Consider the following 20536-nt stretch of genomic DNA (forward strand, 5'->3'; position numbering starts at 1 on the left):
TATAGCCCATAACCAGCTGTACAGTCTCAAAGGGCTCAACATTATGACACCCCCCTGACCCTAGCCCCGAAGAGGAACAGAGAAAACTCCCTTAATAAGCACAGAATAAATCTTGAGAAGGAACGCCGTGTGGGGGATCCCTCCTTCCAGGGTTTTTCAGGAGTGTAATGGATGCCATAATTGACCTATAAACAGGCAAAACATTTTAAATCGGTGAAGGGGTGCCGGCCGCTCTATTTGATACGCAGCTTGGGTCGGCTGCACTAAAGCAGAGAGACGCGTCGGGCGTGCCGCGTGGGAGTCGCTCGAGTGCCCCACTCACACTTGCTCACTCGCGCTCTCCGAGTCAGACTCGGTCGGCGGCGGAGACGAGAAGTTCACCGAGAATCTTCTCCTTCATTCGTGACTAGGAACCGCCTGGACCGCCTAGACTGCTACTAACTACAACAAAAAACCCAGAGAGGAACACGAAGTGGCTGGACTGAAAGGTAGATGTTTATATTGCCAATGCTTTCTCCGAGATAACGCTGTGCTTTAACGCAGGGTGGTTTATTATTAAAGTTAAAGAGAGCACTCAACACGATAAGTCAGCCGCACTCAAACTTTGGCACATCCTCAGTATGGGGGAGTAGCCTGGTGTGGTCTTCCTGCTCGATAAGCGAAGGATTTATTGTGTCTACTCTTAACTGGCCTAAATTTGTACACCGCTTTTCTAACCAGTGGGCACTCACAGCGCTGTACAATATTTCCTAACATTCACCCATTCGTGGACACATTCACTCACCGAAGGCGAGGTCAACCATGCAAGGAGACAGCTAGCTCGTCAGAGGCAGTCAGGGTGAGGTGCCTTGCTCAGGGAAACCTCGACACTTAGGAGGAGCCGGGGATCGAACTAGCAACCTTCCGGTTACCATTCAACCCGCTCTACCTCCTGAGACACATGCCGCTGACTTGTACGCCTGCATTGATAAGGTAGGATTATTCATAATAACTAGTCATCAAAGCAGAGCGACCCTCCTGCTCTGTGTGCTTCATCATGTCACGCAGTAACCTGGGCCATGTTTATTTCTGAATGCCAAGTCTCTGCGTTCTTGAATTACATCTGAGAACTCATCACTCAGCTCCTGCTATTTAGGGCTGGTGTGGAATTCAAACTACAGTGTGGATTTTGGGTTTAAGGGATCCTGCTTTGGTTGTTAACTAGAATAAAGCGATAATTACTGTCAGGTAAAATTTGGAATGTCATGACAAATTGAGATGCAGTAATGAGCATGAGTAATAATGTGTTTATTGTTGGAATGAAATGAATACAAATGTAGTACTACAGGTTTCATTTGATTTTTGTTTTGTGAAAAAAAAAAGGGAGCATCGTTGGTGATCGACTCTTTCTGAGCTGTCAAACTGAGGACTTCCCCTCATCCATATATTGACAATGGAGGGTAGAGCTTTATTTTATTTTCTTACACGTGTCACACCATAAGTTTTCAATATCTATTCCAATTTATTCCTTTTGTTTACTTGTATAAGTAAACCAACAAATACATGCCATGAAATCTAGTGAATCAAACCTGCATTTAGCTCTGCTGGAAGAAAACACACACGGACAAACACGCACACAAACACACACCCAGCGGTATTCTGTAGCAGCACAAGAGCTTCAAGCAGCAAAATCAATAAAGTAGTGAGGTCATTCTGCCCATGTAACTGTTTACATCAGAAATAGAGGGATCGTGACAAATATAAATGAACCCATTGGATGCTTCATACCCTGCATCCCGCTGTGCAGTCAAGCAAGCTGTAGTAAATTACCAGCCTTTATTATTCTTTAACAAATGTTAAATTAGCTTTTATTATTGACCATGACACATTTGTTCCTTTAGCAGGCCTGCTCTCTCCTGGGATCTGGTGGATTATATTGATAATCTATACATGTAATGTAAACCAATTGGTATTGATTGAGGCCGATCTCACAAGAGCAACTTGCTTGTCAAATGACTCAGTAACCCCACGTCTTGGGGTAGGTTTGAGGTTTTGTGATGAACACTGCAAGGATTTCTCCACTGCCTCCACAAAAACATCTAGCCGTTACATAAGCCATGCCCCAGTCAGACCCGCAGATGAGCCATGCTCCTTTTGAAGCCAAGTGGCAATGAACGCTTCGCCCACATTCTACTGCAGAAAACACTGTGATTCATACTTTAGTGACGATCCTTTAGTGCTCACGGTGCACACGTCTTTCCAACACTTCCCTCACTCTTAGTAGGGCTTCTTAGAAATCATGCATGCTGCTCATAATTTCAACATGTAAACCCGCCCTGCAGGAATATATGTTGCAACAGCAGGGGGGCAAGCAGCAGCCACAGCAAGCTTCTGCCCTTTTGAGCGAAATTTAATCTTTTAAGAGGTTGTTTTTTTGGTTCCGCCCAGAGGGAGAGTGAAGGCTGGTGCTTGAGTTCCTGTATCGGCCCTGGAAGTGACCTTTTGAGCAAACATGCCATTTATAGTAAGGCAGTATTCCCTTGTTCAGGCACTGAGTCACAGTAGCATCTGCATGCCTGATGCACTCTCAGTGTCAGAGCGTCCCCCACCTCCCGTTTCAGAGGCAGCAAAAGTGTCTGACAGCGTGGGAGGAACAAGAGAAGTCAGGGAGGACCCCCCCCCCCCCCCCCCACACCAGCACCAGCACCTCCCACTACCTGAGGCGGTTAGTCACCCGTGTCGAGGTTCAGACAGTAGCTGATGAAGGGACCTGTTTTCCATGGAAACCACGCAGAGCCGAACCTTATATAACACACAGGCCGCCACACTTTGAGAGGGAAAGCGAGAGAGACAGTGTGTCATTCTTCTTTGCCGTTATAGTTTTTCGTGTTTTTTCTTTTTTAGATATAGCCTCTTAACTTTTTCCAGCGCAGTCTCCACGAGCGCTCGGTTCAAAGGAGAACACTAAGCCGTGTTTTCCGAGCACAAAGCGAAGGGGTTCAAAGGCTCAGTCCCACCGGTGTTATAAAACGGCAGATTTCCTTGACACAAGGTGTGGGCGTTACGACAGCTTGTACAAACACCGGCCTACTCGCAAAAAAGGTCATCCCTATACCTTTAGGCTGACGCTGCATAGGAAGAGTGTTTGTGTAGAATGACCCCTGAGAAAGATTGGATATGGGAAATCACTAGACCTAGCTCTTGGAAAGAAAACCACCAAGCATTTGGCAATTCATTTAGCTTGTCTTCCCTTTCCACTGGTTTAATCTATTTAGAAGGCTGCATGTATTTCTGTAATTATATTATAGCAATACTTTTATTTTTATACAGGCCCGCCTCAGATTCACAAGCCCAATAATTATAATCCTTGATGTTTACTTATAGCCGAGACGATCCGATTGTTCTTCCGAATCAACCATTGCCTCCGTGATGCAGTTACTGGATTCAGTTACAATCTCGGTCCCAATTTAATTTAAAACATTAATGGGTTCTCCATTCAAAGAGACAATGGCAACACTATATTGTACAGTATGGACACAAACCCACACTCACTCTCACACACACACACACACACACACACACACACACACACACACACACACACACACACACACACACACACACACACACACACACACACACACACACAGCATCCAAACAGGGCCTTCCGTATCGGAGCTCTGCAGCGTAATCTCAGTGAGGACCAGAAGCAGGTGGTCATCCACTGTGTATGTAGGTTAACAACGCACACACCTTCCACGGTCCGATTGACCAAATCTCTCCCAAGCTATAGGGCCCTGACTTGGTTTATTTGAGCTGCTGAAAGTTTGAATCCCGCAGAGCTGCCCCTGTGACTGTTCCACAGTGCTGACACAAGCGTGAGGTGTTCTCTCTGAATTAGATTCCCCGTTCTGTAGTGATCCGACGCTGCTCCCTCATTGTTGGAGGTGATCTCCACTCTCCACGTCAATGTGTTGTGAGTGTAAATAATTATCCAATCAGGAAGAGAGGAATTCGATTATGAGCTATCTTCTCGTATGGGGCGGTAATGACGGTTTTCCGTTGGTGATGAGGACACTGACATGTTGGAGCACATCACTGTTAAACGAAAGGAACATTTTTGAAGATGTACGTGTAACTGATTTCATCCACCTGAACATGTTCATGCTAGTATTGGTGAACACACAGAATATTTTAGAATATCTAAAGTATTGAGAGGGGTGCTGGGGGAGAGTGCCCTTTGACTTCACAGTAAAAGCGTTACTTAGGGGTTTTGTGCTCCGCTCTGAGTGGCTTCACAGCCGGAGCTGCTTGGCAACACCGGGACGGGGCTTTGGCAGACGCTAAGTGGGGACAGCACGACCTTTTCAGAGCTCAATACAGTGAAAGCTTTCCTCCAATGGAGAGGCTTGGTGGCCATTCACATATGTGTGTGAAGAGATATATACTGCTGCCTTTCATTCTTTTTGTATAATACATGTTTTACTTGGTACTGTTGTTACATGTCCTGCCAGAGAAAGTCCATTGAGATTGTACAGTTTAATCTGTGTTTCAGGCAAATATGTGTATATAATTAAAATGTTTGATACAGATTGATGTCAAGTTCAACACAATCCCTCTCCCTCTCCTATCTGAAGCCCTCATACATTACTTGCCAAATGTAAAACATTTTCGACATTAGATGTTTCATTTTCATGTTGCTTTTAGGAACAAATCCTCATTAAGATTTCTTTGTAGAAATGACAAATGATGTCGTACAAATGGGTTATGGCTAAAGGCCAAAGTACAATGGAAAACATTTAGATTCTGAGGGATCCCCGGTGACCAAGAATTCTGTCTGCAGCCTGACATCGTTCTTAATAGACTCAGACCCACTTTATAGCAAGAGGCCGAGACGGGTTGGAATTAGAGGGTACAGTGCTACTGAAATCACTTTATATATATATTTATATATATGTGTGTGTGGGGGGGGGGGGGGTTGTGTGGGGGTGTGTGTGGGGGGGGCTGGTGTGTCATCACATATATATTATGTGCGGACACCTGGTGTTAACACCTGCCACGCAATTAATGTTTTTACTGTTGTTATTATTATCAATAATTAATGCATCCATTATATGTGATTTGGACGCCAGGAAACCAAGCATTGCATTACCGGCAACAGTTCCTAGTCTATCACTCAAAGGACCCATGCATCAATTGAAGCAGCTTTTGTCTTATTTAGTTCTCAAACTATTTAAATGAGCTTCGTTGAGAGTGTCTTATTTCACTGTCAATCCAGTCACTGCTTATACTGGCATGCTAAATATTAGACATTTTATATGGTTAATTTAATTATGAAAATCCCACTAAAAGCCGATCCCTGCACTGGTTTATTGCTTGCTCACTCAGCGTTGCAAACCTTGAGCCGCGGTCCGAGGTTGTTGTTGTGTGTCTCTTGCCTTACCATTAGGTGAACTACATTAGTAGCATCACATTAGGGCGAGAGCGGATGTAATCTGCAAGGATGTTGTCTGCGTTCGCTCTCAGCCCCGGCTTGATGCGGCAGCAGTCTACTTTACTGCTGCTGCTACGCCCCCCCCCCCCCCCCCCCCCTGCATCCTCCCTCCTCCCCCCGCCCCTCCCGCTCCCCACCATGCCCACTCTTTCCCTCCATCTCTCTCGCTCTAGATTTCAATCATCTGAAGCCATCTCTTGCTCAGTGGGTCCTCTCTCTCGTCTCGTCCTCCTCCTCCAGCGTTCGCAGGCTGAGGAGAAGAGCAGCCAGGCCCCATGGCCGCCCCCGCCGACCCAGAGGTGAAGGAGCTGAATCCAGTGGACTTCATCCAGCTGCAGCAGTACATTGAATGTGGGTAATGGGGAGGATGGGAGGCTGGAAGGGGGGGGGGGTTAGTGGCAGGTGGCTCTCGCACCACTCCCACACCATATCACAGAAATACTGGCTGCTTTTATTGATTTTTTTATAGACGCGGTCTTCTTGCGTTACACCACAGGTTCCAAGTGGCTTTTTTTTTTTATCATCTGTGTGCGCACATTATCTTGCGTACTTCTATTCTTGTTCATCCTGTTCTTTGGTCAATAACCCAAACGTTTATATTGGTTTCTTATCGAGAGTAATTTGGTAAGGTGTCATTTTCTCTTTTTGTGTGTGGGTGGGGGGGGGGGGGGGGGGGGGGGGGTTCTGTGAACGTGCATTTCAAAAGTTTTGCAGTTGCACTTTCATGTGCAAAGGTGCCTGAGCATGTGTAACCCGTGTGTGTGTGTGTGTGTGTGTGTGTGTGTGTGTGTGTGTGTGTGTGTGTGTGTGTGTGTGTGTGTGTGTGTGTGTGTGTTTCTCCTACCAGACTGCAGCCTGAAGGTTAAAGATGTGCTGAGGGAATTCGATGCAGACGGCCGTTTGGCCCAGCACCGCCACGGAGAGGTGAAGGATAGCGTGTCCTACTGACGTTCTCTGTCACAGCCGGGGCTTTCTTCCCGGCGTGCGTTTACTTAAAAGAACTGTGGGGCAGAATGTATAACAAACTACAGGTGATGGAGGACTGGGGATGAACGTATTAAGGCAAAGGTGCCTCTGGGGCGTTGAATGTCCTGAGTTGAAAAAGGACTTTGAGGACAGACGGCGCAGCCTTGGAGGAATGAGCGTGAAAGCAGGGTTGCAAATGGAAATGACCTCCCGTTTTGTGCAGACGCAGCATAAACTAGCTAAGTACTATGCTGGTGGCCCCCATGCCGACTAAGCTTGAACGTAAGATCTAGTCTAGTTGCACTTCTATCGATCATCAGATGACATCCGCCCTCCGGTCCCTGGAGAAATCAACCCCTTTCAGCAAATATGCTAATAGAAACACTCCCTAACAAGACAGTCGATTGAAGGAGAGATTGATCTGTGATAATTGGGACCAATACGTCTGATTGCCTGTGTGGATCGCCCGCTTGATAACGTAACGAAACTCTGCAAAGCGCTGCAGCGCCAGCGGTGTGCTGTAATGTTCTCTTCCCCGGCCTGTTATTGTACCGAACCCTGTGGTGATTTAGTAGCGGGCAGCCGGTCCCAGCAGGGGAATAATGGAATGTCAACAAGAAGTAGATTTCTGGTCCATCGATTCCATGGGAGTCCGGCTTCGTTAGCCCTGAGCTGCTCGTCTTCTGAGGAATGGAAATATCAGGACACACAGATGGCCTGGCAATTATTCAGCTTCGGTTTTTTTCTTGTGTGTTTGTTCATGCTACCCCATCTTTTGAAGAGTGACATCCAAAAGATGAAAAAGTAAACAGGGGGAGAGGGGGGATGTGTGAGTCACAGGACATTACAGAAACACACACACACACACACATTTTCATTTTGGCACGCAGCATTTTGGCAAAGTAGCAGTAATTCTGAATCCTGTTAAATTGTAGTTTCATAAAATACCCAGAGGTACCCGTTGGCAGCAAGGAGGCCTCTAGTTTGTCAGCTTCTTGTTATAGTGCACTTTTGCTTCCAGCAGACCACTATCTGCCATTTAACTGTATAATCTGAAACACTTATTTTTCTTCTTATGATGGTGATTCTTAAGTATGGGCTTGCATTACAACACAAAAATTGTTTCAAGGTCATTATAGTAATGAAAAGTGCAATATTGTTCCTTAGGGTTAAAAATCGATAATAATAATTGATCAGCATGGTCTAACTCCTCCCACTCCTAGAGGACACCAACATAATCTATGGGTCTGCTCCGCCTCTCCACAGCGCATCAACGAGGAGGGCTTCCGTCTCTTCCTGAAGACCTACCTGGAGGTGGGGGACCTCCCCCTCGACCTCTGCCAGAGGCTCTTCCGCTCCTTTGAGAACTCTCAGTCGGCCCAGGATGACAGCGCTAGTGAGCTCATGCACCGCCCCGGCACAGCCATAAACAACCCCTTCGTTCTCTCCCTCTGTCGCTCTGTCTCCCCCCCCCCCCCCCCTGCACCCCTTAGAATGCATTCTAATGTATGGCCTCTTTCACGTGACATCTATCACTGATGTAATATGCATTCATGTGGGCGGCAGATTAGCAGTGGAAGCACGTGAATGGGGGTATGGTGGCTGTGGCTAATCGTCTCCTCCGCTTCTCCTCCGGCCCGTAGAAGAGGTTTATTTGAAGGACGTCTCGTGTTACTTCTCCCTGCTGGAGGATGGTCAACCCAGGGACAAGCTGGAATGTGAGCCTGTGTTCTTCTCTCTCTCTCTCTCTCTCTCGCTCTCTCTCTCTCACTCTCTCATTCTCTCACTCTCTCTCTCACACATACACATACACACACACACACACACACACACACACACACACACACACACACACACACACACACACACACACACACACACACACACACACACACACACACACACACACACACACACACACACAAATATCTTGACTGTTATTGGTCCATCTGTCTCTCATTGTTCTTCTCCTTCTTCTCCTCCTAAGTTGCCTTCAAGCTCTACGACCGGGATGGCAACGGGGTCCTGGACAGCTCTGTGAGTGCAGTACTTCTATACGTACAGTTATAGTGGTTCATCCCGTCCCTTAGTTCCACAGAGCGTGGGCCGCTCTGGGTCCTGCAGTGTGTTGGTTCAATGTGTTGATTGGTCGCCTCTCCGTGCCCACAGGAGGTGGACCGGATCATAGCCCAGATGATGCACGCCGCAGACTACCTGGGATGGGATGTGTCCGAACTCAGACCCGTGAGTCCCCTGTGGGCTCTATGCCACATCCTTCCTCTTAACACTTAACACATTGTACCAACCGAACGTGACTCGTCACAAGAAAATATCTACTTGAGAGGACCACACCCGTCTGGGTGATCAAACCATCGTAACGTCTCCCCGGGCTTCCATAAAACATCAGTTAACAGTATTATCTGTCAAATTCTGTTCATTCTGCCAATTCTACTTTGAGCGTCATGAGTTAACACGCCTGCTGTGAATGTAAACAATAGTGATATAGCACTGTGGTCTTTGTTATAAGACATTTCGTATAGGGCTTGAATGGCGTTTCACGGTTGTCAACAAAATCAGCACTGACTGACGCACCTCGATTCCAGAAGCCCAAAGTACTATCTGTTTACCAGTCGTGTTGACTCATTTAATTGGTACTGAATGTTTAATCCGGGATCTACAGAACAGTAACTATGGTTTGATCAGCTAGACCAGTATTGTATTTTAATTGACTAGTTGTGTGACACTATTCTGAATGTAAATCAATACAATACAATACAGACACAGTCTACAACTTTGACACATTTATTATAAAATGTGCTTCCACGTGTGTGTTCCACTTAACCAATTTGGCCCAATAAAAAGCTGTTACTCATTTTCCAGTGATAACATCTTGGGTACAACTGTCAGGGAGATTACGATCACAGAGTCGGGAAACCTGTTCAGGGCAGACACACACCCGCACACACACACACAAACACGGTGTGTGTATATGTGTGTGCGTGTGCGTGCGTGCGTGCCTGAGTGCTGATTCAGAGTTGACGGCAGGACTCTGGTGTCTCCCAGGTGCTGAAGGACATGATGGTGGCCATCGACGCCGACGCCAGCGGCACCGTGTCCCTGGACGAGTGGGTGGAGGGGGGCATGAACAACATCCCCCTGCTGGTCCTGCTGGGGCTGAAGGTACGGCGCACGGCCGGCTCCCTAGCCCGCTCTCCCCCCGGCGGCTGGTGTGTTGTTCTGTGAGTCTGTGTTGGCTCAAGGCGGCGGGGCCACCAGGAATCAGCGTGTGCGTGGCTGGCTGCGCTCACGTGTTGTTGAGCAACCAGGGAAAAGGAAAGAGTCGTTCCTCTTTGGTGCCCTCTAGTCCCTTGTTGTTTTTTTCCGCAGACTCAGTCTTCAACAGGGCGCGGTCGTACGCGCCATCGAGAAGCTGTGAGGTTCTCCTTAAATGACTGACTTAGTTTGCATGAATAACTGACAATCGAGTCTATTCTTTTTTTACAAATCAATTAACTACAACCACTACAGTTTGTTAGACACGGGTGTTATTTCACACAGAATTCCCCAGGGAGGCACCATTTGGCAGGACGATCTTGGCGCAGGCTTGTCTTGGTATCCAGAGAGTATGTTTATCTCCTAAAGCACCGTTCCGACGGCGCATTGTTCTGCAGAAGGGTTTTTGCGGAGCCCCCGTATCCCTTCTTCATGCTGTGAAGCCATCTGCTGGCGGACTGGGCCCACCAGACAGGCTCTGTGAGTGTACCAAGCCTCCGCCACAATGCCAGGGATTTCCCCTCAGGCTATTTCCAGACACCCGTACAGCCAAGACCCAGGCGGAGGCCGTGCGTGGGCGGCACTCCGCTCACGGCTCCCCAGAGTTCACTGGCGCACTGGCCAGACTGTTGGATGTTGGAGACACCGTCGATAACGTACGATGTCAATGATGTCGCTGGTTACAGCTAGAGTAGTGTTTCTGTTGAAAGCCTCTTTGCTCCGACAACCCTCAACCAAAATGCTATGACTAAATCCAGTATCGTTGGCTGTCGAAGGCCTGTAATGATGAGCCCGTCCTATAATACATGTGTGAAGTGGGCGGCCTGCCTGCCTGTCTGTCTACCTACACGGCTACCCGCACGCATTCTGCCCGTGTGCTTACTGCACATGAGTCATCCACATGGCTAGGTGGACCACGACTGGAGCGAGCAGAGCAGCTCCTGTGTTTGGGGAAGTGGCGTTGGAGGGAAGCCTGAGGGGCGGGTGGCACTTTAGTTGGAACATGTTCAATCTAGCTTCCTCTGGCTGGTTTCTCCAAATTGCCTACCCTAGCTTAAATTCAATTCTCTCTAATAATGTGGACATGCGTTACCATTTGAACTCGTGTGTTTTTGGCTGTATGTGTGTGTGCGCGTGTGTGTGTGTGTGTGTGTGTGTGTGTGTGTGTGTGTGTGTGTGTGTGTGTGTGTGTGTGTGTGTGTGTGTGTGTGTGTGTGTGTGTGTGTGTGTGTGTGTGTATTCGCTGTCCGGTGTTAATAAATGACATCGTAACCTGCATCTTGGATGCATTTCAGCCAACAAAACGGAATAAAGCCAAACTGTGGCTAAAGACACAGAGAGATGTAAAGGACTTAAGTGTTAAGAGCTTGAGAGCCTGTTGCCGGTCCCCTCTGGGCTGTGTCATGATCATGAGAGATGCCATTTGTCTGCGGCAGTCAGTGCGTGGGTGGGAAGAGTGACTTTTGCACGCCTTGCACACAGCACACATATACCCTGCAAAAAATATGAAGATCTCTGTAATGGAAAAGGGGTAGTGGTGAAGCATTGTTTCCACGTATTGCAGCCGCCTAGGATGAGTTGTAGTTTCTTACAATGACAGCAGGGTTTCACTAGACAATTTTAAGCAATTATGAAAAAAGATATAAGCTAAACCACAAACCATGTTTGGTGAAGGAGATCTGGTGAACGTCTCCCATGACACCGATGTCTTTGCTCTTGCAGATGACCCAGAAGGACGGGCAGCATCTTTGGAGAATGAAGCATTTCAACAAGCCTGTTTACTGCAACGTCTGCCAGAACATGCTGCTGGGACTGAGGAAACAGGGCCTGTGCTGCACCTGTAAGTACTCCACTGCACCACCAGAGGGCAGCGGTGCAACAGCTTTCTTTCTGGAAGACAGCAAGCAATGTTATTTATTTACCTAAATAGAAAGCTTCTGTGTAGACTTTCATAGTGAATGTAAGTCTTTTGTTTGGTTGAACAGGTTGTAAATACACGGTCCACGGCCGCTGTGCCAACCGGAGCACGGCTCCCTGCACCAGGACTTACGTCAAGTCAAAGAAAGAAACCGGGGTATTTTTACATTCCTGTTCCCAGAGAATGCATTGATCAGATAGCTGAGCGGGTTGTAAACGGTTAACACCTATGTTCCAGGTCCCAGCGCATGACTGGGTGATCGGGAACTGCGACTCGGGGAAGTGTGACAAATGCCAGAAGAAGATAAAGAGCTACCAGGGCCTCTCGGGCAAACACTGCGTCTGGTGCCACACCATGGTACGCTGAGGGCCTCTCCACCTTCCTCCCTCCGTCGTTTCCACCCTTTTCTTGAACTTTTTCTCATTATCTCTGTCAGTCTCTTCTTCAGCTTTTTGTCTTTCGTGCTCTTCTTTTGTCGACCTCGTTTTGCAGTAAACGGGGTCTGAATGTCACATGACCTCTGCTTCTCTACAGCGCCACGATGAGTGTGTCGCCCACGAGCCGATAGAGTGCACCTGCGGACCCCTCCGAGACCACGTCCTCCCTCCCTGGGCCATCTACCCCGTCATAAAGGTCAGACACTCACGGCTCTTCCGCTCACGGTTCCTTCCTGCATTTAAATGATGCTCACTGTGGAGTGTCTTTATGTGCTAGGATGTTCACCATTGTCTTTGTGTTCTAGGATGCTCACTTTTGAGTGTCTTTAAAGGCTAGGTTGCTCGTCATTACATTTCTTTATATGCTAAGATGTTTACTATTGAGGGTATATGCTAGGAGGCTCACTATTGATGGTCTATGCTAGGATGATAACTATTGAGTGTATATGCTAGGATGCTCAATATTGATGGATAGGCTAGGATGATCACTATTGATTGTATATGCTAGGAGGCTCACTATTGATGAACTATGCTAGGATGATGACTATTGAGTGTCGATTCTGCTAGTATGCAGAATCGACCCTGAGGCATGCCACTGGTATTCCTCTAAAGCAAACGCGGGCTGATCTGACCGATGGTGTTCTGTCTCTGTGAAGGAGCGGCGAGGAGAGGTGAAGAACGGATGCCCAACGGCCACAGAGGAATCTGAGCTCAACACCACTCCCGACGGCCAGGTGCTGCAGGTATTGTCCCCGCACAACGACACGGAGGCTAGAGGAGGAGAGGGAGGAGGAGGAGGAGAGGGAGGAGGAGGAGAGGGAGGAGGAAAGGGATGAGGAGGAGAGGGAGGAGGAGAGGGATGAGGAGGAGAGGGAGGAGGAGGAGAGGGAGGAGGAGAAGAAGGAGGAGGAGGAGAGGAAGGAGGAGGAGAGGGATGAGGAGGAGAGGGAGGAGGAGAAGAAGGAGGAGGAGGAGAGGGAGGAGGAGGAGAGGGATGAGGAGGAGAGGGAGGAGGCTCCACAGGGGAACTGGCGTGGCTGCGCACCGCGGGACAGGGCGAGGCCTCTGATAATAGGTGTCACTAGGACGACCCGGCGTGGGAAAAGTGAGAGCATAGAGCGCTCTGTGCCTTCCTTGGTGTGCATAAGCCCAGCACAACACGGTTATATCCACAGGGATCTGCATTCATCAGCCGTCATTGTGTGATTCATTCAAAGGCATTTTCAATGAGTTTATAAACATGCAGTCCACCCTACATAGTCTGCCGTGACAAACGGGCCGATGTCTGGTGACCTGCACTCTGCTCTGAATATAAGCCACAAACCTGCACCCTGGGTACATGTCAACCTAAGAAGAGATCAGAGGTCCAGTTGTACTCAGTAGAGACAGTGCACCCTTCCTCTAACACTGCTACTGTGTCTATCGGGAGGAAAAGCTTGTTTTCACTTTGCGATCTTTGTCGTCGTGAATGAGGGGATGTAAAACCACTTGCATTTCAGAGATGGCTGTGTGTCACAAAGTTCTTATTAAAAGTAATGAACAGACAGGTCCTAGGGCCTTTATGTTTGGTTGCTGGGATCATGCTGAAACTTGTGTTCAATGCAAAAGAGTTTGGCAATTGTGCAAATAGTACCTTAACCGAGTACAGATTGAGAAGACAGGAGATGTTTTGTGTGACGACAATGCTCTGCCTGAAGTCCTTCATCTGTTGTAATCATATGTTTAATGAAATGTATGTGTTTCACCTGGGGTGTGTCCTGTACTCTATGTGTTTGTCTGTAGGCCACAGTGTAACACCAAAGTGTTTTATGTATTTTATCTATGATCAGCTCAGCTGGACACTATGCTGGACGTGTGTGAGACACCAAAGTAGAGGCTCAACGCTTCAGACTACAGCCCTGCAATGTCAAATGTTAATCCGCCAGGGTGTATTTGTACAAGTACAGCTTGTACCAATCCTCATACATAGGTATTGGAGAACAAGGTGTGAAGTTATGCAATATGGAGGTAACTATTTGGGATGTTGCAAAGAATTGTTACTGTGGATATTTTGTGACTACTGAGTACCTATTATATTATTTCAGGGTTCAGTATGACCATACAACTCTGGATGTTTCCGGGAAGATGGAGTGGTGACTTCTGCAACCAAGGGATTTCATTTAGAAATGTCCTTAATTACAAACAAACAGACAAACTAAATTGTTCCTATATAATTCTGGGCACTTCAAATAGCTACGCGGTACATCTGTGCATTTACTTCGGAACCGTCCTGGGGACAGTGTATCGTCCGTAGCCATGACATCACACAGTCCCCTGGACCTTTGTCATGGATACTGTCGGCCATGACAAAGGTCCAGAGGAAACAGTACAAAACGGGTGTCATTGTCTCATTTGTACTGTAAGGAACCCTAGATGGTCCCTGGAGGGGTCCGATAGCATCCATCCATTCATGTCCAGCACCGCCCACACCCTTCCTCCCAGCACCACCTCACAGTTCTGCAGCGTGGACAGAATATGAGGATCAATAACCGTTAACTCACAGCAATTATAAGCAACCACTCATTTGCGAGAGATAAAGAGGTGTGAGGGTGCGACGACGACCATTTGATCACGAGTGCTTCGTCGCTACCCCCTTCCACGCGGGTGAGGGCCAATGTTCAATAATCAGTTCGGGAGACATAATCGTTTGTGAGACATTTGATACAGGCCTGTGTGGTCCTCAGAATTGCCCTGTTGGCATTTCATGTCCCGTCTCTTCTATCTCTGGCGGATGGGGGCTTGTGTCTTTTCAGCCAGCCCAGAGGGATCCTTTGTACTGTCTGTCGTTTTCTGCACAGCCCGTCTGCCTTGTTATTACGTAGAGAGGGGGCTGGCCAACTGCCGTCTTAACTCATGGCGGTTTTGCCCCTCTGTTGTACAGATCAGCCCAGTGGCCAACACCCATCCTCTGCTGGTGTTTGTGAACCCTAAAAGTGGAGGGAAACAGGGCGAAAAGTGAGTCACGAGTGTATAGATGTTGAGTATGGAATCGAAGTGTAAATGTTGAGTTCCTTTGCAGTCGCCTCACTCCTTCTCTTGTTCTGCCTCAGGGTGCTGAGGAAGTTCCAGTACCTGCTGAACCCACGGCAGGTCTTCAACCTGCTGAACGGGGGACCTGCACAAGGGTGGGGGGCCGGCCGCAAGCTTAGCTCGATTAATCACAAGAACGTTAAACACAAGTCCAAACTTTGGTGTCGTTTTCTAAATTGAAGTCTAAATGCAATGCTGAACCACATTACTAAATGGATTTCTGGAGCAAACGATATCTTAAGCCCCTCTTGAGACCTAAAATAGAATGCTATTTTAGTTTCCATTTGTATTTGAAATAGCCTTTTTTGATTCAATATATTTTCAGACTGAGTTTCTTCCGAAACCTGCAAGACTACAGGATCTTGGTGTGCGGGGGAGACGGCACCGTGGGCTGGATCCTGGATGCCATAGGTGAGAAATGTATACAGTATACGTTTAGCTCATTTATTTATTTATTTTCCATATATTTCATTAACACATGTTATCTAACGGATCACTTGATGGTATACATATTATTTATTTGCCATTTGATTGAGCTATTGTAACTTTATAGCATGCTTCTTGGCCAGAGACTCTGTTGATGCAGTGACTCTGGTTTACCTGCAGGAGGTGCTAATTGGTCATTTAATGTAATAAATTCAGGGTTCTCCACGGAAATTTCTTCACCAGGTCAATAAAGCAAATGCGTAGAAAAATGTGAACTTGCAGAATTGTTTGCTTCCCAGGCCATTATGTCATTATCTTGGGAGAACCCTGATATAACTGGTACTCAGTGTCACTTAAACACTAGCAAAATAAAAAAAAATGTAGAACTCATTTTACAACCAATGATCCTGACGCATTCGCCCTTTTTTCTATTATTATTCTCCTTTTCCCATCCCACTGTTTAGACAAAGCAAACCTTCTGGTACGACCACCTGTAGCTGTGCTGCCACTCGGAACAGGAAATGACCTCGCAAGATGTCTCCGATGGGGAGGAGGTGAGAAAACGACTTAACACTATGAACAAACGGCTTTGAAATGTCAAAGATAAAGACCTTCAGTGTGTGTGTGTGTGTGTGTGTGTGTGTGTGTTTGTGTGCGTTTGTGTGTGTTGTGTCTGTGTGTGTGTGTGTGCAAGTGTGTGTGTGTGTGTGTGTGTGTGTGTGTGTGTGTGTGTGTGTGTGTGTGTGTGTGTGTGTGCACGTGTGTGCGTGCGTACGTGTGTGCGTGTGCGTGCTCCCTTCCAAATAGAACAAAGGCCCAGAGTTTTAGTTCAGTGTTTAATTGGTGTCGTCGTCCCCCCTCCCAGGGTACGACGGCATGGACCTGGGCCGGGTGCTGAAGGAGCTGGAGGGCAGCTCCCCGGTGCTCATGGACCGCTGGAGCGTGCGGGTGGTGACGGACCCCGACCAGGAGGAGGGGGACCCCGTGCCCTACGAGATCATCAACAACTACTTCTCCATCGGAGTGGTGAGTCCGCCACCACCCAGGTCCAGGAGCAGGAGGGTCCACCTCCTGCTCCTGGCGCCTCCAGGCCGGGCCCGTCTCTCACTGGGTTCATCATGGTGCTTTTTGCTTTATGATTGACAGGACGCCTCCATCGCGCACCGATTTCACACCATGAGGGAGAAGCATCCTCAGAAGTTTAATAGCAGGTGTGGGCAACAACATGACATACTTAAACCAGGAATCATCCTGATATTCACCTGTGTGCCAAAAGACTGATGATTCCCTTGACCTACGTGCTGTTTAGCAATGATTTAATTTCTAAATTATCTATCTAGATAATAGCATACATCTCTCCCATGTTTAGCAGCAATCTACACAAATTGTCATGTCTGGGGTCATTGATGAATTATGCTTTAATTACAGTTGAAAGACATTTGCAAACATGTCCTCTATCCATGTCAGTTTGAACTGTATTTAAGTGTAGTTCAAAATGCGACAGTAGTTATAATATAATATTATTATAATTATCATTATCAGGATTCTCAGCATTGCAGCTATCCAAATCTGTTTCTGAGTTCCAGCATTACACTCCATTACCTAGGGGACTGTGTGGGCTTTAATGGGCCACTTCTAACACTCTTAGCGATTAAAAGGTCATATTTGACCTGGCATACTTCTGCAAAGCCACCAGTTGGCTTGGGTTAATGTTTGGCACAGTATTTGAGGATTTAAATGCCAGTACTAAATACTAACACTAAACTGCGGGGCCTGTTTTATGTACGGATACAGAATGAAGAATAAGCTGTGGTATTTTGAATTTGCCACTTCAGAAACAATCTCTGCATCCTGCAAGAAAGTCAATGAGTGTATGACAATTGAGGTAAGAACAGAAAATGATGCCTTACCATTAATATGAATGGCAGAAAAAGTGCTCAGTCAGACAGTAGGGCCAAAGGCGTCATGTTTCCTTCACTGCCTGCTCTGTGTGTGTGGTCAGTGCTGCGGTATGCCTATAGACCTCAGTAGCCTCTCGATGGAGGGGATCGCGGTTCTCAACATTCCCAGCATGCACGGCGGCTCCAACCTGTGGGGGGAGATGAAGAAGGGGGACGTCAAGGCCGCTGCGGGCCAGGAGGAGCCCGAGGTCATCGTCGACCCGGAGGTCCTCAAGGTCACCACACAAGGTACCCGAGCCGGGTCACCGGGCGTCGGACCGGGACCCCCGAGGGAGACGGATATTAGGCCGCTGATTCACTTGTCCTCCACCATTCGATGACCGTCTCCTGTCAAGTGTTGATTTGAAACTGATCAAATGTTCAATGTCCTTCCTGGTTGAACCGACAGATTCAGAACCACTTTGTCGTTCGCCGCCTTGTCACGTACCACATTATTAATTGATCAAACTTTGATGGATGAATAAAGACACCAGCTTTGAGTCTATGAACACATTTCCCCATGGATTTTGGCATTTCTAAACAAAGTGTCTGACTCCTCATATCTGTTTGTATCATGGGCGTGTTTCTCTGTGAGGTTCTGTTCCTCATGACTCCCTTTGCCTCCAGACGTCAGCGACCGCAGGCTGGAGGTGGTGGGCCTGGAGGGGGTCATTGAAATGGGTCAGATCTACACGGGCATGAAGAGTGCAGTGAGGCTGGCCAAGACCTCACAGATCACCATCAGGTGAGCACGCCCCCCCCCCCCCCCTAACAGTCATGTTCAGACTTGTCTTGGTGATATAATCCTGGGCACTTAGCCAATGGCTGCCCTCATTGACTTTCATCACTTGCTAATCATGATCCTGAATTCTCGTTGGCATAATAGAAGTGTGCTCTTTCATTTTCAGCAGATCACGTTTCACATACAAATGAGGGGTGATGAGGGGGCAATTGGTTTGTTATTTGCTCACTCTTTTTTGTGTTGCTGCTCCTTCTCAATGCTTGCCAACGGTCACAGGACAACCAAGGCCCTGCCCATGCAGATCGATGGAGAGCCCTGGATGCAGCCTCCCTGCACGGTGAGCCCTGTAGCCCAAACAAACACACATGGCTCTATCATACACGATGGCAAACCCACATGGCTCTATCATACACGATAGCAAACCCACATGGCTCTATCATACAACCCACATGGCTCTATCATACACAATAGCAAACCCACATGGCTCTATCATACACGATAGCAAACCCACATGGCTCTATCATACACGATAGCAAACCCACATGGCTCTATAATACACGATAGCAAACCCACATGGCTCTATCATACACGATAGCAAACCCACATGGCTCTATCATACACGATAGCAAACCCACGCAGGAGATCGGGACCAACCAAAACATGGCCTGGGACTTTATCAATGTTATGTCTATAAACATGTCAAAACATGTTTTATAAATATCGATGGCTTGCAACTCACAGTGCAACACTGTGCTCTCGATGGCCAGTACTGACTGTACAAAAACAAACATGTAGTCTTATGGCTCTGTGGAAGGAGTTTGTGTTTAGAGTCCACAGGTTTTTCTGATATTGTGACCATGAGAACATACACACAATTTGTATTTCTATTTTGTTAAATAGCTTTTTGTGTTTTCCTTCTCTCTTTTTAGATTCACATCACACACAAAAATCAAGCCAACATGCTGATGGCCCCCCTGGCCAAGTCTTCCAGCTTTTTTTTCAAATAAATACCATCACATTGGTGACTATGACCCACTGACCGACCAGGGGCAGAAAGATTTCTCTTTGGTAATATTCTGTTGTGAATGTTTAGGCTGAATGCGTAGCGTTGAATGCAGTGATGTAAAGTAGGTACGCACTGGGGAACTTCCAGTGCTCCTTTAATACAGAATCAATTAAGCATGACACGCCTTTTAGGAATGCAACCCTGTCGATGTGGCCTTTTAGAAATGTATAGGATCTTCATTCATGGGTATATCATTTTGACCAAATTTGACTTCTCTGTTGTGGTTTCATTTTAATCCCCCAATTCCTTACAAATGTATGACCCATTTACCGCAACTGTGTATGACCATCTGAAGTATTACAATATCAACGGAGGGATGAAAGCAAAACTTCTAGCAAGCTTCATATGCCATTGTTTGTGCCTTTTGATAAGTTCTCTGTTGTTTATGATATGATTAGTTAGCCTACATGCTCTTAATGTAGTCGGATCATAGTGGAAGGGGACTTCTAGAATAGCCTACCTCTTTTATCGCTGAAGTTGAGTTTGAATTGCTGTATTGCCAAATTAGCTTGATTAGCTTGAGAAATAATTGGACTGTACATTTTAACCTCAAACCGCAGAAGGTTAACTTAAGTTTCAGTTTCGGCTGATCTTTACTCGGTTTGAATTCATTTTCTTTTTGTATTTGTATGTTTCACTTTCATATAAATACTTATGCCAGGAAGGGGAAGTTATTAACCGGTCTACCACAGAATAGATGCCTCTAAGACGCCGCAGCCTATAGATGTCTATACCGCTTTGAATGTGCATATGTACAGCAATGCCATGCTGTATTCTATTTAGTTAATTTTAATGTGTTCAGTAATAACTCATAATTTATATATTTTTTCAAAATATTTTATTTAAAACGCTCTGTCAACTGTTGTGGTGCGTGTTTAAATGCTTTCATTCGCCATATATTTTTCAATTAATATTGAGAATGTTGATATTATACTGTAGTAGTGAATCAAGGTTTTAATAAACCATGATAAACTTGTTTGGTTGTAATTTATTTCCATCAACTTTTCTGTAACCAATGCTTATGGTAAGGGTTAGGTAACCCTTTTTTTTATTGGTGTCATTTGTTTCATGCATGAATCAGATGTGATTTCCAGATCACTATTATTTGTATGTTATTTGAAATATAAACTATAAATTGTAAAATTCTGAATCCAAAATGCCATCGAAGACACGAAATGTTTACATGCAAAGTGCACACAGCATCAGATAAGGCGATTAGGAGCTAG

At 46.7% G+C, this 20536-nt stretch overlaps 1 protein-coding gene across 3 annotated transcripts; it reads left to right on the forward strand.

Annotated features, from left to right (window-relative positions):
- The first annotated feature begins 83 nt into the window (after positions 1 to 83).
- Positions 84 to 20322, forward strand: dgkaa (diacylglycerol kinase, alpha a). Of its 3 annotated transcripts, none has more exons than XM_056588118.1 (24): positions 84 to 488; positions 5647 to 5824; positions 6321 to 6397; positions 7706 to 7835; positions 8083 to 8157; positions 8427 to 8476; positions 8609 to 8683; positions 9503 to 9619; positions 11435 to 11552; positions 11698 to 11786; positions 11868 to 11987; positions 12165 to 12263; positions 12724 to 12810; positions 14988 to 15061; positions 15157 to 15231; positions 15462 to 15547; positions 16027 to 16116; positions 16428 to 16588; positions 16709 to 16773; positions 17357 to 17447; positions 17565 to 17751; positions 18130 to 18247; positions 18521 to 18581; positions 19174 to 20322. In XM_056588118.1, the coding sequence occupies exons 2-24, from the start codon at positions 5749 to 5751 to the stop codon at positions 19249 to 19251; spliced, it is 2199 nt and encodes a 732-aa protein (XP_056444093.1). In that variant the 5' UTR covers positions 84 to 488; positions 5647 to 5748; the 3' UTR covers positions 19252 to 20322. The 3 variants fall into 3 exon arrangements, with proteins under 3 accessions (XP_056444093.1, XP_056444085.1, XP_056444102.1); XM_056588110.1 differs by having other exon boundaries at positions 5714 to 5824; XM_056588127.1 differs by lacking the exon at positions 84 to 488 and adding an exon at positions 498 to 972 and having other exon boundaries at positions 5714 to 5824.
- The last annotated feature ends 214 nt before the right edge of the window (positions 20323 to 20536 follow it).

The sequence above is a fragment of the Gadus chalcogrammus genome, chromosome 1 (genome assembly GCF_026213295.1).
Source record: "Gadus chalcogrammus isolate NIFS_2021 chromosome 1, NIFS_Gcha_1.0, whole genome shotgun sequence".
Lineage (NCBI taxonomy): Eukaryota > Metazoa > Chordata > Actinopteri > Gadiformes > Gadidae > Gadus > Gadus chalcogrammus.

Excerpts from the sequence above, each read along its gene's own strand:
- dgkaa (XM_056588118.1), top strand. The coding sequence starts at position 5,749 with ATGGCCGCCCCCGCCGACCCAGAGGTGAAGGAGCTGAATCCAGTGGAC. Across the intron at positions 12,811-14,987 it reads CCGACGGCCAGGTGCTGCAG|ATCAGCCCAGTGGCCAACAC; the intron begins GTATTGTCCCCG and ends TCTGTTGTACAG. Across the intron at positions 17,448-17,564 it reads ATGAGTGTATGACAATTGAG|TGCTGCGGTATGCCTATAGA; the intron begins GTAAGAACAGAA and ends GTGTGTGGTCAG.